General features: G+C 35.2%; 2 protein-coding genes across 5 annotated transcripts; both read left to right on the top strand.

The window, feature by feature from the left end:
* Positions 1-3173: 3173 nt before the first annotated feature.
* Positions 3174-8110, top strand: LOC130932929 (putative serine/threonine-protein kinase). Of its 4 annotated transcripts, none has more exons than XM_057862397.1 (8): positions 3174-4066; positions 4783-4930; positions 5075-5280; positions 5733-5859; positions 6153-6224; positions 6447-6633; positions 6892-7024; positions 7498-8110. In XM_057862397.1, the coding sequence occupies exons 2-8, from the start codon at positions 4783-4785 to the stop codon at positions 7762-7764; spliced, it is 1140 nt and encodes a 379-aa protein (XP_057718380.1). In that variant the 5' UTR covers positions 3174-4066; the 3' UTR covers positions 7765-8110. The 4 variants fall into 4 exon arrangements, with proteins under 4 accessions (XP_057718380.1, XP_057718379.1, XP_057718378.1 ...); XM_057862396.1 differs by having other exon boundaries at positions 3175-4066; positions 4719-4930; XM_057862395.1 differs by having other exon boundaries at positions 3175-4066; positions 5072-5280.
* Positions 8111-13693: 5583 nt separating this feature from the next.
* LOC130932753 (UPF0496 protein At3g19330-like) lies at positions 13694-17409 on the top strand. The gene is made up of 3 exons (XM_057862162.1): positions 13694-13890; positions 13980-14974; positions 16754-17409. Exons 1-3 carry the CDS (start codon positions 13791-13793, stop codon positions 16769-16771), a joined length of 1113 nt encoding a protein of 370 aa, XP_057718145.1. The 5' UTR covers positions 13694-13790; the 3' UTR covers positions 16772-17409.
* Positions 17410-17749: the final 340 nt, after the last annotated feature.

Below are 17749 nucleotides of genomic sequence, written 5' to 3' on the forward strand. Positions count from 1 at the left end.
CTGCCGCACCGCCCGCTTCTTCTGTGAATTTCTGGATTTCTTCTTCTGATTTGTTGATTTGTTATTTTCTGCTTGTTGATTTGTTAATTTGTTGTGGAATATTATTGTTTCTGCTTGTTGATTTATTGGGGGGTGGGGGAAGGGAATACGGGAGGGGGAGGGGAGGAAAGGGTAAGGGGGAGGAGGGGAGGGGAGGGAGGGGGAGGGGGGGGGTGACAGGGTGACAGGGGAGGGAGAGGGGGAGGGGAGACGGGGTGGGGGAAGGGGTGGGGGGAAGGGAAAAACGGGGAAGGGTGGGGGTGGGGGTGGGGGTGGGGGGGAAGGGGAACGGGATGGAGGTGGGGGTGAGGGGAAGGGGAGAACGGGGAGGGAGAGGGGGAGACGGTGACAGGGAGGGGCAGGGGGAGGGGGAAGGGGAAAACGAGGAGGGGGAGGGGGAAGGGAGACGGTGGCGGTGACGGGGACGGGGAGGGAGAGGGGGGAAGGGGAGGGGGAGGGGAGACAGGGTGGGGGAAGGGGGAAAACGGGGGGGGGTGGGGTTGGGGGGAAGGGGAACGGGGTGGAGGTGGGGGTGAGGGGAAGGGGAGAACGGGGAGGGGGAGGGGAACCGGGGTTGGAGGTGGGGTGGGAGGGAGGGGGAAGGAAAAAGGAAAAAGGGGAAGGGTATTTTTGTCCAAAAAAATAAAAAGGACGATTTTAATACGAAAAAAAACGATAAGGACGATTTTAATACCAAAAATACAAGAGGGACGATTTCGATTCTGGCACTAAACCTTAGGGACCAAAATCGTACTTACCCCTTTTTCTAATAAATTCTACATAATTCAAAATTTTTCCTCATTCTTCTCTTCTTCTTTATCATCATCATCTTCTTTTTTTTTCATCTTCTTTTTTTTAATTCATCTTCTCCTTCTTGTTTCATCTTTTTTTAATTTTTCTTGTTTCATCCTCTTAACAATAATAAAAAAAATAAAAAACAAACATAAAAAAAGAAATGAAAAATACTGCAATAACCACCAATAGAAGGAGGAGAATAAATAAAATACAAAAATGCAGTAATAATAGCAGCAATGAAAGAACGATAATGAGGGATCGAATAAGCATTCAAAGATAAAGAAGAAACACAAAGAAGAAAAAATGTGTGATTCACGCACACGTTGTATGAATGATTTTTGTTAGTTTTGACTAATTTGGTTGGACTTGATTGATAAAAACGATTGAATGTGTAGTAAAACCGAAAGAATATTCAAAATATTAGTTTAAGAATTTGATTTTGATTCATTGTTAGGTTATTTTATTACTTGTATTCAATTGTATAATGTCATATCAGAACTACTCTTATATTAAAAGTATGAATAATCATTGATAAAACAATATAATTGGATGACTGTGTAGAATGTTTAACTTTTATTTTCATTTGAAGTAAATACCAATTCGGTACTCGAAAGATTCAAGCACTAACAAAATGGTACCTAAATGATGTTACCGACAAAATGGTCTTTAAAAAATTTTAAAAATTGACAAGTGTATTCCTAGACTCGCCGAAGCACATCTCTGATGAGAAAGATGCTGAGATGACCACCATATTTTAATGATATGGCATATTGAGCTATCGAGTTGGCTTTTATAATTAATTTATAACAATTAGAAGGGAGAAAAAACCTAATTCTCTATCCTAAAGATGAATGTTCATCTATCCTGAATCCTCTACCACGATCACATCCCCACTTTATTGATCATCATTGTTCTCCTCGTATGCGCCATCCTCTTTGTCCTCTTTTGTTATATCATCAACGTCAAGTTCTATTCTCTCAGAAGCATGTCAAAGATGATGCTCTGTTTGTTTGAGTGAGTTTGAAGAAGACGACAACCTCAAATCTATGATACTCTCAAATAAGAAAGAAACTAAAAACAAAAATTGAAGAACAATAAAAATATTTCAGCAGCAACCCTAGGAATATAAATCTGTTTATCAGCATTCAACAATTCCATAAATAAAAATTCAGCACAAACTAGTTTTAATTTTGTCACATTCAAACAATGAAATACGAAGAGACTAACGACGATGATGAAGAACGATCTTACTCGAGGCGGCGATGGAGACCAAACTACAATAAAGACGATTCTGCCTCTGAAGATCTTGTTGGATGGTGACGAAGACGATTCTCCTTTGATGCGACGATTCTGCCTCTGGCGATTCTCTTCAGTATGAGTTAAGCACGCAATGATGACGTTCTCCTCGAATGGGTCAGACGCACGATGACGACGTTCTTCTTAGGCTGGGTCTCAGGCATGTGACCACAATTCTAGGGTGACCTTGAAAGTGAGAGAGAAAAACAGTAAGAGAAAAGGAGCTTGGTGGTGAAAACGGAGGAGGATGACAGATGACAATGAGAAGAGAGGTAGAGGCATATTTTTCAATGAGAGTGAGAGGGAAAGCAGTGATGAAAGAAGAGCATTGCAATGAGAGGAGAAGACCTAGGACAATAGAATTAGGAAATTTTTTCTTATAATTGTTAAAAATTAATTATAAAAGATAACTCAGTAATTAGCTAAAGAAATATGTCATATCATCAAAATACAATGACCACTTCGGCATTCTTTTCATTAGAGATGTGCTCCTGCGAATTCAGGGATACGGTTGTCAATTTTTAAAATTTTTTAAAGATTATTTTATTGATAACATTATTCAAGTACTATTTTGTTAATATCAAAATCTTTTGGGTATCAAATTATTATTTACCTTTTTTTAGTTATATGTTATTTAGAATTTGATTATATCATCTTTAAAATTTAATTATAAATAAAACTATGTGTTCATACCTCAATATATTTTGATATATATTTATATACAAATAATTAAACAATGACTAATTTAATTTTAAAATATGTTAGGTGAATAAATTATATTTATAATTAAATTTTTCTCTTCTCATACTTTTTTTTCAATTAAAATTTATTAATTATTAATTTAATTAATTTAATTTAAAAATGATTTGGTCATCCAATATTGTTTTCGTTTCTTAACACCGTTGAAAAACAAATTCAACACCAAAAACATAATTATGACCGGCACAAAAACATATTTATCTGTTTTGCTCTTTTTTTTTTTTATCCTTAGTCCCTGCCCTCCCTTTCTCTTTCTCTCTCTTTCTCTCTCTCTCTCCAACTGCATATGGTCTTTCGATTGATTCACTCATTGAGTGTCGTTGTTGACTTGTTTTGCTAAAATTAGTTACCACCCTACCATACTATTGCTTGCATTGAATTCCCCTTCAGTAATGGAACCCAGCCATGGCTCAAACTAATATCAGAAAACAAAACCCTTAATAATAATTCTTCTTTTCGTGGGTTTGTTTGTTTCTTGTACATATCTCACAGCACAAATATAAATAACTGAATCATACCCCCACCCCCACCTCTTCCCTTTTATTTATTTATTTTTTTGTTTTGAATTGAAGAGAAATGGGCGTGTTTGGTAGAGAGGCATGGTAATAAAAACCTGATACTAATGTAATGTGTGTGTTGTGTTGTGTCTGATAGTGTGTTGTGTCTGTCGGCGCAAGGTCACTTTCTGTCGGCATTGTCTGTATCCACTATCCAACCATCATGATACTCATACTACACTTCTCATACAAATAGAATGCAAAAAAAGAAAAAAAAAAGAAGAAATTTGTGTGAGATTGTGTGTGTGTGTGTAATTCTTGATTACAGAGTGGCACTTTCTTTTCTCTTTTCTTTCTTTCTTTCTTTCTTTCTTTCCATGCCTTTGGTCTTGGACGACTTGGAAGAGTTCTGATCTAAAGGGTGGGTTTTTGGGGGTTGTGGTTGATTTTGATGCCACCCCAGAAGAACAAAAATACCCAAAACTTTCCAAATTTGCTTCCCTATGTTGCTGTCTCTCTTTTGTTGAAACATGATTTGGTTCTTGTGAGGCTGTGGCTGTGGTTCTGGTTGTGATTGTTCATATGAAGAAGGGAGAAGAGGAGGGATATTGGGTCAATCTTGATTTCCGTGAACTGGCATTGTTCTTGTTATACCCTTTCAAAGTTGTTTGGTGTCATTGGTAAATGAAGCTCTGGCTTTCTCAGAGATCCTGCCTCATTATTATTATTCTTATTATTATTATTATTATTTATTTATTTATCTCGTGATATTGTCCTCTGTAGATTTTACAAAAAGTAAACCACTTTATTCTATTTTCTTCTTTTTATTTGAAACTATGTGAAAGAATTGATGCAATGTTAATTAATGTGCAAGATCCAATTCTATCACTCTGCATGACTTTCTGAAACTTACATACATTCATTCATTTCATACATGCATTCTTGCTGGGGATCCCAAACATTGTTTTAGCATTTTGATGTTGCTGTGATTGTCTTTGAAGTACTTTAATTAATTTCTTCTTTCATTAGCACCCGCATTAATTATGTACTCTTCTTTTTGACCTAGTATATTATTATTATAATTATAATTATCATTGTTGTAGTATTCAATGTTATTTTGTTTCTTTCACATGCATGCCTTTTGCAAAGCCATCTCCTTTGCATTCTGTCTCAAAATTCCAAAATTCTCTTCATTATCATATAGCTACTATCTTAGCTTGCTTTTAATGCATAGAGGAAGAGTATTTTCCCTTGTTCTAAGGTACATTATGTTCATATTTGCATAGATTGTGATTCTTTTCTTATTTTGTTGCTTCTCTTTTGTGGTTCCAGGTTCAATGTATAATAATAGTTCACATAAATTTGTACAGAGAAAGTGAAGTGTGTTTTTTTCCAGATGTCAAGTTCTCTTGCAGCATTATTAGGAGGAGCTGCAGGAGCCGTGGCATTGGCAGGGATTGTTATAATACTCATATGGTTTTGTATTTTTCGCAAGAGAAGCGTTTCGAGAACTTCAGAGACAGGATCCTCTGATCCTTCCCAAGGTAAGATGTTCTTACTCGTGCCGAGAAAATAGAAAGGTGGCTTAACAGGCACGGTTGTGCTGGTTAATTCGGTAGTTAGATACGAAAGATTTGTTTTTCGAGGTTTCTTGTAGTGATGTGAAGGAATTCAATTGCATGCAGTAGGACGACATGGCACGATTGAGTTGTCGATACGAGATACTAGGCGTTTTGAGATGGAGGAACTATCTGGGGCTACAAAGAGTTTCAGTGACAAGAATTTGATTGGAGAAGGGAAATTCGGGGAGGTTTATAAGGGTTTGCTTCAAGATGGTATGATTGTAGCAATCAAGAAGAGGCGTGGACTCGCGAGTCAGGAGTTTGTAGATGAGGTAATGCTCAGTTTCCTGCTCTATAAGTTTGGTTGAAGTAATGAAATACATTTTCCAAATTCCTTGTTCTGTTAGGAATTGCCAGTTAGTTTCAGGTGGTAGTTATGAAGAAAGTTTTTCTTTTCCCTATTTATTCACTTTACTTTACTACAACCTTTTATATTCATTGAAGTCTTTTTTGTTTTCTAAAATATATGCAAGCATAATTACTAATTAGTTCTATTGAAAAAAGAAAATGTAAGCATAATTAGTCTATGATATTTCCTTATAGCTCTTTCCAAGTGTCAGGATCAGCTATCTTAAAAATTCGAAGCCAGTATAAAACTATTGCATTTTTAGCACAAGTGGATAGCGATTAAACTCGTTTACTATCTAGTTTAGGATGAATGAAGGTATCTACTCGTATGATTCATTCTCTTGTTTTGATCTAACAGGACTGAGTTTTACTTCAGGTACGCTATCTCTCATCGATTCACCATCGGAATCTCGTAACTCTTTTAGGCTACTGCCAGGAAAACAACCTGCAGTTTCTTATATACGAATATGTGCCTAATGGAAGCGTCTCCAGTCACTTGTATGGTAAATTCTTATACAGTCTCTCCATTTGTTTCTCCGAAAGCTTTATTCATAGATTCTTCATGTATCTTAGAAAACTGTTTGAGAGGTCTAGAATCGTATTTCCCTCCACGGGAGTTGATTCTGTCCATTTTAATCATGTTTAGTTTCTTTCAGAATCACTTTTCTCGAAACTGCCAAACATAAATATTCTACATCAAAATCAATTGCATATAAGATATCTTAATAAATTGTTGTCTTGATTAAGCTAATTTGAGTGCGAGTCCTTTCTTGTGATGTCGAATTTTCCTTTGTAGGCGCCAATCAACAATCGCGAGAGAAGCTAGAATTCAAGCATAGACTTTCAATAGCTCAAGGTGCAGCTAAAGGTGATCCTTTGCAAAATCAGTGAGCATTTGTGGCTTTCCTGGTATCAGTTTTCTTCTCTTTTAGATAAAATACACCCCAAGTATCTTAATGGATCCCCACACATTCCTTTTGTAAGCCATCCTAAAACTTGGTATACTATAATACCTTCTATATGCATATAAAATCTCCGAGGAACTTGTTTCTAATTTTCGAAGCCTCATTCATCTCCTATTCTTGTGCAGGTTTGGCTCATCTTCACTCCTTGAGCCCCCGTTTGGTGCACAAGGATTTCAAAACAGCGAATGTACTTGTCGACGAAAACTTCATTGCTAAGGTTGCCGACGCAGGACTTCGTAATTTTTTGGGGAGAGTTGAGATTGCAGGACCATCCTCTCTAGTAGCCGCAGATGAGATATTTCTTGCACCCGAGTATGGCTCATATATTACTTGTCTACTCTGCTTATATTGGAATGGATCCTCTCACAACATGAAATGTTCCCGTGTGAATTTTCGCCATTGATATTCTCCTCTAATGTGTTTGTCTAGGCACTATTGGCATAATCAACGCTTAAATATCCCGCATAACTAGGTTTTGTAAAATTTTTTCACACGAGGTGTTCCATTCCTCTGGTTGCAAGCTTTTCCTTTGTTCTTACTTTCTTGACAAATGCGCACCATTAACTGCAGGGTGAGAGAATTCAGACGGTTTTCGGAAAAGAGCGATGTATACAGCTTTGGAGTATTTTTGCTGGAATTGTTGAGTGGGAAGGAAGCAACAGAATCAGCATCTCTGGACTCCAGCTACAATCTAGTTGAATGGGTATGTGAAATTACTTCAAACATAACATATGGCATGTAGGGTTGGGAAGTAAAGTAACATAAACGTGCAATGTGTCTTATCACATGGTTTCGCAAGATATGTTTTCTGTAATCACGATTTCTTGCACGCTAGGGTAACTCACCTCTATCCACCATTAGATGAGTCGTGTGGGATCCACTTGATTCGAGTCTCACACCCCATCTAATGGTGAAGAAGAGTAGAGAAATTGGGTTGATAATTGAGAACCGCCAAGTGATTTGACTAAATTGTCATCCAACTATTCTTAATTATCAACTTCAAACAAAGACAATTGCATACGAGTTTCTACTGAGAAATTATTGTACATTTACAAAGTATTTATGTGGATTGTGCTTAGTTTATTGATAGAATGACATTTCATTTGCACTAAACCAAGAATAACATGGTGATAGATTTATGTTCCTTGTTAATCAATATATGTTATAATAATAAAGGTGCAAAATAATGAAGACCATGGCATGATGTCTAACATAATTGATCAAAGATTGGGAAGCACTTTCACTGCTGAAGGAATGGAAGAATTCATAATGCTGATGACAAGGTGTTTAGAATCTTCAAGTGAGAGAAGACCAGGCATGAGTTATGTGGTGATGGAACTTGACAGAATACTTGAGAAAGAAGTGAACTTGACAACAATCATGGGTGAAGCCACCCCAACAGTTACCCTTGGAAGCCAATTATTCAGACCAACAACAACATAAAAATAAAAAATAAGAAAATAAAAGAAGGTATTTGTTGTCACAAAATTGCATTGTTATTATTATTACTATTATATTTTTGTGAATTATTACATATTTGCTTTCTCATTATTATGATTATTATTATTATTTTTCTCCCACGTGAATAGCTTCAGAAAATAGGACCAGCTGCTTCATAAGTGTATAAAGAACAGCTGTATTCCCTCTTCCCCGTTGTTTTTTTCCTGGGTAAATGAACAGTTGTATTCTTTGTTTTTTCTTTCTCCCCTTATTATTATTAATTTTTTTTATCTTCATAAATGTATGAGATATCTTGTAAACTATTATTTGTTGTTAATATGACAGTGAAGATTGGGTTGTATGGTTATTCTTTTTTATTTATTTTGTCGTCGTGGATGTGGTTATCAAACTGTATCTTTTTGCTATGGACGAATAAACTCTCTTTAATTCGTTTTTGTTCGGGCCGAGGCCCAAAAGAAGAATTACATCTTCATATTCTTTTGTGTTTGTGAGCACATGTAAAGTCAAGACCAACAATAAAAATTAGAAAAAAAGGAATTAGTTTTTATTTGATCTTTAAAGTTTGGAGTTTAGAGTTGAAGGTTTAATACTAAATGGGATGTTGAGGACCATTTCAAATCAACAAAAAGCTTGGAAGGATTTTGAACCCAAATCTCATAAACCAAAAATAGTACTTATCCCAAAAAAAAAACATATGTTGGAGTCGATAATATTATTTTAAAAATTAAAAATCCATGTCCTTATAAGGACAGTTATATACATAAATATTCTGTTAATTAAACTAATGTCAAAATAATCAAGTTCATTTAAAATTATAAAACTCAATAATCAAACTAAAAGGTTAAAAATTAAACTATCAAACTAATTATCTATCTAAAAATTCATGAAGAGTCAAGATACTTAGTCAAAAGTGAAGACTCAAAAATCAAACTAAGTCGAGGTCTTCACTATTTTAGTTTTATAAATCCAAAATTTATTATATTAGTCTTCAAGATTCAGTTATAATCACTATATTGGTCTTGGGACTCTTTCTAGTAGTGAGTCAGCGAATAAAGTGCTGAGTTAACTCTGACTATTCAAAACTCCATTTATTCATCTCACGGATGATTTCATTTCTCTTCGAGAGCTACTCGATTAGCTATGACACCTGATGTATTTCTCCAAGGATGTCTTAAGGTTCCACCACTAAATCGGAGTACAGAATCATCTCCAAAGATTTCAGTCAGAGTCGGCATATGCCAAAGGTGAATACTTCCGAAACAATGGAAAGAACACCTGGTAGAAAAATTCAATCCTGAGTGAGTGAAATAAATACCACGACTTCGATCTTTTTCAATAAAATTATCATGTAATAAATCAACAAAACCTAAATTAATATCTCTTTTCCCTTCAAGTTTACTTACTACTGTATCGGAATGAATATGATTTTCACCAGACAAATGTAATACTTTGGCTAGTATACGAAAGTGCATACCATTTATTAAGATTGTTTCTTTATGAATATTGTAATTAGAATAGCCTTATTACTAAGCAATAAAAACTTATTTATACTTTTTCAAAAAGTAATCCAAGATTTTTCTTGTCCCTATATAATTTTTATGTATGTGAACGCAAATCTATCTTTTTTTTTTACGTAAAAATATTCTTTTTTACGATTAAACTCTTTTAGCGTTCTTGTTAAGTGAATCTACTTCTATACAAAAATAGAACATCTTGAAGAAGTCTTTTTAAATAATTTTTTGTCTATCTTATCATTCTTCAAGGATCTTTTCATTCATTATATGTTAGATATAAAAAAAATTTATTGATAAATGCTAAAAGATCTCGTACATTAGAATCCATAGTTATGATTATGCACCCGAGTTTATTAGTATGGAACATTTTTTTTAAGTAAAATTCTCTAGTATATGAAAAAGTGCTTTTGTCGTTATGGAATAAGCCTTCATATCTTAATCTTAATGCATAGTTGCATATATTTAATTTATTTGGAGATATTAGAACGGGATCCATTTTTTGGAGAATATGAGTTGAAGCAATAATAAAAATATTTCTAGTGGAATATCTTTCACAATTCTTAGAGAGATAGTTCACTAAGGCTATGTTTGGAATAGAGACAGAGACGGTGAGATAAAGACTAAAATAAGTTTCTGTATTGTGTTTGGTGTAAAGTGTATAGAACTGAGTTATGTCTTAGTATCCTGTTTAGTTTAAAATAAAAGTAGAGACTGAAATATTTAAAATTACTAAAATACCCCCACTATAAAATCATAACCCCCTCCCAGTAATGAGTCTGATCAACCTCCTTTCTCACTTCCCCTTTGCTCGAAGCCTCGATCTGTGCATGCCTCCCAATCTCCCATTCTGTGCAACCTCCGTTCAACCCACCGCTATTAGCATAACCCATGCCTATTAAAATAGCCAACCATCATCCCCTCTCTCTCTCTCTCTCTCTCTCTCTCTCTCTCTCTCTCTCTGCCCCGCCAATGCCGCCATGCTGTAGTGTTCAGGTCTATTGTGCTGCGCGCTCTCTCGAGTTTTAGTTTCGTGCCGTCCTTACCGTCGTCCTGCCTTTGTTCGTTGCACCGTCCCATCCTCCCTTCTCTTTTTTATTTTGATTTTGAATTTTTTTATGTGATGAGATTGTTGAATCTGATTTTGACATATATTAATGAGATTGTCTTTTTTTGTATTATTGTTATCCATGGTGGTAAAATTTGTTATGACAAAGATGTGGTGGTGGAGTGAAAGGTAGGGTGGGTTGGAGTGAGAGGTGAGGGCTTGGTAATGGAGAGGTTGGGAATGGTAGATTTAGAATATAAAATTTTGATTGAGGACATTTGAGAAAAAAAGTTATTAAAGTTTCAGTCTCCATCCCAAAAATTTAATCTCTTTCTACTTTTTGGAGGTATTGAAAGGATTGAAATTTTAAAGACGAAAACTGACATTTTCGTTCCAGTCTCTAACCACCAAACACAATGTTAAATTCCAGTCTCCTAGTCTCAATACCCCTTACCAAATACTACCTAATAGACCGAAAAATAAGTAATTCGACTAATACACATCCAAATCATGAATGTTTGGAATCTAATTTTGATATAATTGACCAATATTTACAGATATGTAAAAATTTTTTTTATTGTTATAATGGATCCTCAAAAAAATTTGCATCGAATAAATATATAATTTGACTTTTGTGTATTAAAACTTTGGCTCATAAATTCAAGAGGACTTTAAGTACTTTTTTGAAAAGATTAGATTCAGAAAATTATCAAAAGAATTCTTTACAAAGGAAGAAGAGATTTTTTGTTTGATCTTTTTAAGATCTTTATTTACTTTGTGGATGTTATATAGAAGTTGAATTTTGTATTTGAATATTCTTTTTAGTAATGATCCAATCAATATAAATTGATAAATCAAACTCATTTTTATGCTAAAATTTGGGATAAAAAAATGTATTTTTTTATTTTGAATAGTATTTTCTATAGAATTCTGAAATTATGTTATTTTGTTTTGACGATTAAACAAGAAAAAAATGAGAAGACCAAGAAGAATTTATATGATATAAAAACCGTTTTATCTCCCCTCATTTTACAAATCAACCTTATTTTTGTCTTGTTTAAGCGTCAAAATTAAACGACGTCATTTTATCCTGTGTATAGCGTAGTAAGTCAGAACTAACTCAGCATTCAATTTGTTAACTCAACGCCGAAAGAAATTCAAGACCAATAAATCTCGGAACCAATATAGTAAATTTTAAAAAAAATGCTATTCATATACCAAAATCAGCTACGAAAATTAGTCATCAATGTATTTGTGTATAAATATATGTGTTATTTAATTTATTTTCAATATGTATTTATATTCTAACATATTTTTTTATATTAATAGCTAACTTTGGTGGCTGATTTTAGTGTACACGTAACATAATCAAAATTTTAAATAAGGTAAACTACAAAAAATACACTCGAATAATTTTTTCACTGACAAAAATGCACTCAAACTTTTTTATTGACAAAGATATCCTCAAATAATTTAAAAATGCGACAAAAATATTTAAAATTGAATATGTATTTCTCAAAATATATTTTAGAGATTGAGTTTTCATAAGGTTTTTTGTAAGTATGATTAAAAAAAATTGAGATATTTTTATTTTTAAAATTTGATAATTTTTCGATAATTATATATTTTTTATGATTTTTTAAAAGTATTATTAGTTGTCGAAAAAAATCACAAAAAATATATTTAAAGATAAAAATATCTCATTTTTTAATTATGCTTTTAAAATATTATATCAAAATTTAATCTCTAAAATATTTTTTAAAAATATATACTTAATATTAAATATTTTTATCGTACTTTTAAATTATTTAAAAATATTTTTATTGATAATAAAATTCAATGGCATTTTTTATTGTCTACCCTTTAGATACGAAGGGACTAAAATGGTAAAAGTACTTAGAGCAACTCCAACGGGTGAGGTCCCATTTTTTTTTCTGACAAATTTTGGTTCCACCCGTTGAAGAAGTAGAGAAACGAGTTTCCTCACGTAGTTTAAGGTAGAGGAGTCCCTGCTCAGAGACCCTGCTCAGAGAGACTCATGGACAACCAATAGTAACTTGCTACCTTTTAAATAAATAATTATATGAAATTATAATTAAATAAATAATTATATTAAATAATTAAATAATATTCAATTTTAATAATAATTATAATAATTAATTAAATTAAATAATTATAATTTTATTTAATTAATAATTTATATTAATTATTTAAATAATAATTAATTAAGTAATTAAATTATAATTAATTTATTAATAATTATAATAATTAATTAGATTAAATAATTAAATTTTTATTTAATTAATAATTTATATTAATTATTTATATCATAATTAATATTAAATATTATTTATATTTATATTATTATATTAAATTAACCATTGTAAAACTAGCCGTTGTAAAATTAGCCGTTAGAAATTAGCCGTTGTAAAATTAGCCATTAGAAACTAGCCGTTATTATGTTACCGTTATTATTAATAAATTAATATTTTGTTACTCTATAGCAGATGGTATTTATCCTGAATGGGTCACATTTGTCAAATCAATCTCAAAGCCACAAGGGGAGAAATGTAAGTTATTTGCACAATACCAAGAAGGGCAAAGAAAAGATGTGGAACGAACATTCGGAGTGTTGTAAGTACACTTTGCAATTATACGTGGTCCAGCTCATTTTTGGGAAAAGAAGAAGCTTGTCAGCATAATGAAAGCTTGTATTATATTGCATAATATGATTGTTGAGGATGAAAGAAACACTTATGCAGGAAATTTTGCTCAAGGCTTAGAGTATGATAATGTTGAAAATGGCTTATCACAACCTCAGCTGAGAGAAGAAAATTTTGCACCATACCATCAATTTCTCCAAAGAAATGCCCAACTTCGAAATAGGCAGCATCATAGACAATTGAAAGAGGACTTGATTGAACACATATGACAATTTCACAATGCTTGTCGTCAACTATAGAGTTTAATTATGTTTTTCTTTGTATTAAGTAATTTTACAAATTAGTGTAACCCTGAATTATATATTGTATATTATTGTTATATATAAATTTATTTAATATTAATATCTTTTAATAGTGAATTATTTTTAAATTTAAATATTTAAATTACATTATTGAAAAAAATTAATTATATTAATTTCAAGTATTTTAATTAATTAATTAAGTGGGACTACAACATGAACTAAAATTAGTTTTTCTTAATAAAAAAGAGAGATGTTTTGAGTTCTTATTTATTGTTTATAACGCAAAAATTAATGTGGAGTTACTTTTTTAGGACAAATAAGCCATAAACAAAAATTGGAATGAGTTCTTTGTTGGAGATGGTCTTAGACCGCCTTATACTTCTGTCCTTCAGTGCGCCACATCCGGCGGCCAGAAACACTCGCAAAGGCGCACTTGGATCTCCCTTACTCTTCGTTGACCCTGCGGCGGCACTGTCGCACGAGAATGCTTCAATGGCTCTCCTCAAAATCTCTTCCGCAACACGCTTCTACTTCAGCTCCCACTCTCCCTCTGTCTCCTGCTCCTGCTCCTCCCAATTCCCAAGGTAACAACTAACACCAATTACTACTCCAAAACTCACAAACCCTTGTCTCAAACTTTCTCTTTCTTACTCCCTTCAATTCCACTTCACAGGCAACTCCACCGAAAATTCAAGCACTGCTTCCTCGCCAGGCCCTAACATTGCTCGCGCATACGACGACGCCGTTCAGGCCAACTCCTACAACGAGATTCGTTCCGTGATCCAAGCTCCCCTGCAGGACCACCTACACCTGCACCAACAAATCCATGAGGTTGAGGTCATTGACGAAGAGGACAAAGAAGACTCGCATCACCGCCACGTGCTCGCCCACGCGCTCCGTCCCGATCGACAGAGCATCCGGGAGGCTCTCGCTAACGCCGAATCCCGCCGCGGCGCCGCCACACTCACTAGACTCGCCTCCGATTACTTCGACCATAGCGAGAAAACCTGCGGAATCTACCTCCTCCTTCACCGCAGCGTCCGCCGCGCACGCGACATATACAAGCCGCTCCACGAACTCATCGCCGTTCTCCCCGACGACGCTTCCGGTTCCTTCAACCGCCATCTCTGCGACCGCGCTTTCGATCTCTTCGTCCAATTCGACAGCCAGGAAAACCCGTTCGTCTTCCCGCACAACTTCTCCGACGTCCGTGACAGCTTATCCGGCCTCAAGCTCGAGATTGAACGCCGGCGCTTGCGGTGCTATGCGAGGATTCGCCTCCTCAAACGGTTCCACACGAGTTGTCTGGCCTGTTTAGTTGTAACCGCCGTGGGAGCAGTGATCTCGGCCGTGCTGGTCACTGCGCATGCCGTCGCAGGCTTTGCTGCGGTTGCTGCCTGCGGCGGCTCGTGTCTTCCAAAGAAGAAGGTAAAGAAGGAACTTACAAGGTTGAATCAGCTGAATGCTGCATCAAAGGGTACTCTTGTGATGAATGACATTGACACTGTGAATAGCCTTGTTGATCGGTTGCAAACTGCGGTGGAGGGAGACCGGGTGCTGATTCAGTTCGCGCTGAACCGGGGGAGGGAGAGGCATCCCATTCAGGAGGTTCTGAAGCAGCTCCGCAAGAACCAGCAGAGTTTTGAACCGCTGCTTTCGGAACTCGAGGTACAGATATATCTCTGCTTCAATGCTGTTAATAAGGCTAGAATGTTGCTGCTTCAAGAGATATGTCTTTATCCCAATTTGTAGTTAGTTTCTAACCATTTAGTCCTAACTTTGTTTACAAGTGCAACCTATTTATGCAATGCACACCCGATCCACACTTGATGGATCTTCCTTAAAAACTTGATGATATGTTCAATACCTAATGTAATCAGTAATTACCCATATTCAATTCATTAATACAAGAAACTTCACATATAGCAGCACTTTTTGTCAATATTCCCGGAAGAAACTGGCACCAATTTCTCTGACTGACAACTATTAGCATGTAACAATTTTTTATCCTTTATGGTGTGCTGAATAGTACTTAAGGTAAAGTGTACCTTTATCATTTATGGCTCAGTTTATGATGCTAATGATGGATTTACTCTGGTGCTTATATCTTTCAGTGTTATTTTCTTCTCAGTTTAGTCTGTTCAATTAATCTTTTTGGGAATATATTCTACTCAACACTCTATGGTTCTTTATTTAGTTTTCTAGTTTTCTCCTCATTGACATTGACTGCTACAGCCAGAAATAGGCCGCTGAAGAAAAAGGCCTTTGATAAGTTTGCACTTTGGAGTTAGTTAGTATATAAGTTGGAAGGTAAAAAGAGCTAGCCAGTTGATAGGCCTCTCAAATACCCTCTGTATTCGTAGTTTCGGGTCTTTTGCTCACACCAAGAACCACTGTTCACTAAACACTTCTATTTGACTCTCCATGTGGGTTCTCTTTATCGAGAACCAGTTCTAGATACTGGAGCTCCCAATCTCAGGATGATGAGGGGAGGGTTAGAACAGATCTTGGCAACATGGAAGATGAATCACATCAGGAGTTTTGGTGCATGAAGTTGACAAATAATGGAGGACAAAAATCTAGTTGATTTGAAGGTTGGGTAAACCGTGAAGAAACATGAAGGGAAGCTCTAAATCAGCATGGGAGTTTCAGAAAGATTGAACTTTTTGAAATCAATGGGCCAATTCCATCTCAGTGTAGAAAATTATGGAATGGAAAGGTTTGGATCATTGTTGAGGTACATGGTTAGGAACTGGATTCAGTTAGCATGTAAATTTGGAGAGAAAGGGATTTAGGCAATTGGACAATCAAGAAAGGAATAGGAGAGTTGAGAGTTCTCCCAATTATCTTTTGTATCTTGTAGTTTCAGATTCTTGAAGCACGTTGACCAAGAACCATCCATGAATAGCACTTCTCCATTTGTCAAGGAGTAGTGTGTGTGCTCGCGCACACGTTTTGTGTTTATTGCAACCATGCATTTTTTTAAATCAACACCACGACATTTTCATTTGTTTTATGCAAGCGACTATAACTTCTGGATTCAAAGCTACGTGAGTCTTGAAACTATGTAACTTTAACTTTTAATATCACATCACAAATAAATCGGATACTCCAAGGAATACTATATATATAAAAAAAAAAAGAACAAATAGGTCCTTAACCTTTTACCCTGCGGACATTTTTGTTTCTGACCATTAGAAAATATTTTTAAATCCCTGAGCTCCTTAAAATCAGGACGAATCAGTCCCTCTGTCAAAAAGCCACCGTTAGATCCAACGGAAAAGTCCGACGTGGCTCCCCTTCTGCTTACCTGGCATGACGGCTACTCACGTGGCACGTTAGGGAGATGGAGCATTTGGAAAGTGGACAAATAAGTCCCTAGAGCTCAGAACAACGTCGTTTAGATCGCTGTCCTAATCCTGAAATTCGTTTGGGTTCTTCGTTCAGGCTGGTGGCTGGTGGTGAGGAGAAGAGTTCCACGTATGTTAACAATGGCTATGAAGGGGGCATCATCAACCTCAAGAAGAAGCGTAAGTGGGGTTAGACAAGAAAAGTCTGGTTCAAGCTCAGTTCCATTTGCACTTCATGCTGGAGATGGAAATGACGTCGTCGCCCCGAGGTGTTTCTGCGGAGTCTATGCAATAATGTATATGTCGAAGACCGTTAGCAACCCTAACAGAATCTTCTTGGTTGTCCATTCTATAAGGTAAGTTAAAGAATTTTGGCTTTGGTTTGATGTGAGATGGTTGCAGATACTATCTGATTTTGGGAATTTTGACAGGGAAAGGAAGGTCATTGCAAATTTTTTGTTTGGGTCGATGAGCATCTTGCCAGAATAGGAAGCAATTGTTGCATCAATGACAGGAAACATGTTGAAGATGTAGAAGAGGAAGAGGAATTAGATCATAGAATGGCTGTTTTGGAAGAGAAGATTGTTGCTTTAGAGAAGAAGAACCCATTAGCTTGGTGTATTACTGTAATTATATGTGCTGTATTTGTTGCTTTTTATGTATCTGTTGCTTGAGAGATGAAGTATTGAAATCATGATAGAGAAAGGGATATTGTAGGTTTTTCTTGTGTATTGAATCATGCTATTTTGGCAAGTTATGCATCCTGTAATCTAAATGCAACTCTAGTTATAATATGAGTATGTTCAAATTATGTTTTGAATAAGTACATACACAAGGAAACGCTGAAGAATTAGGCTTAAAAGTAGCATACATAAACAATGAAATTTGATGTTCGATAACATAAAGAGTTTCCTAAAGCTTTCCAAAATGATTTAGTCTCCTAAAGTACAGAGTTTGATGAAGATGAAGCTGAACATGACAAATCAAAAGTCAGCCTCACAAACACAACATTACAGATCTTAAAACTCAGCCAAAATACACCCATTCCACTGTTTTGTCCCTTCTTTACCGAACTTCTCTTGTTCCTTTTCAT

This window comes from Arachis stenosperma, chromosome 6 (assembly GCF_014773155.1).
Source record: "Arachis stenosperma cultivar V10309 chromosome 6, arast.V10309.gnm1.PFL2, whole genome shotgun sequence".
NCBI lineage: Eukaryota > Viridiplantae > Streptophyta > Magnoliopsida > Fabales > Fabaceae > Arachis > Arachis stenosperma.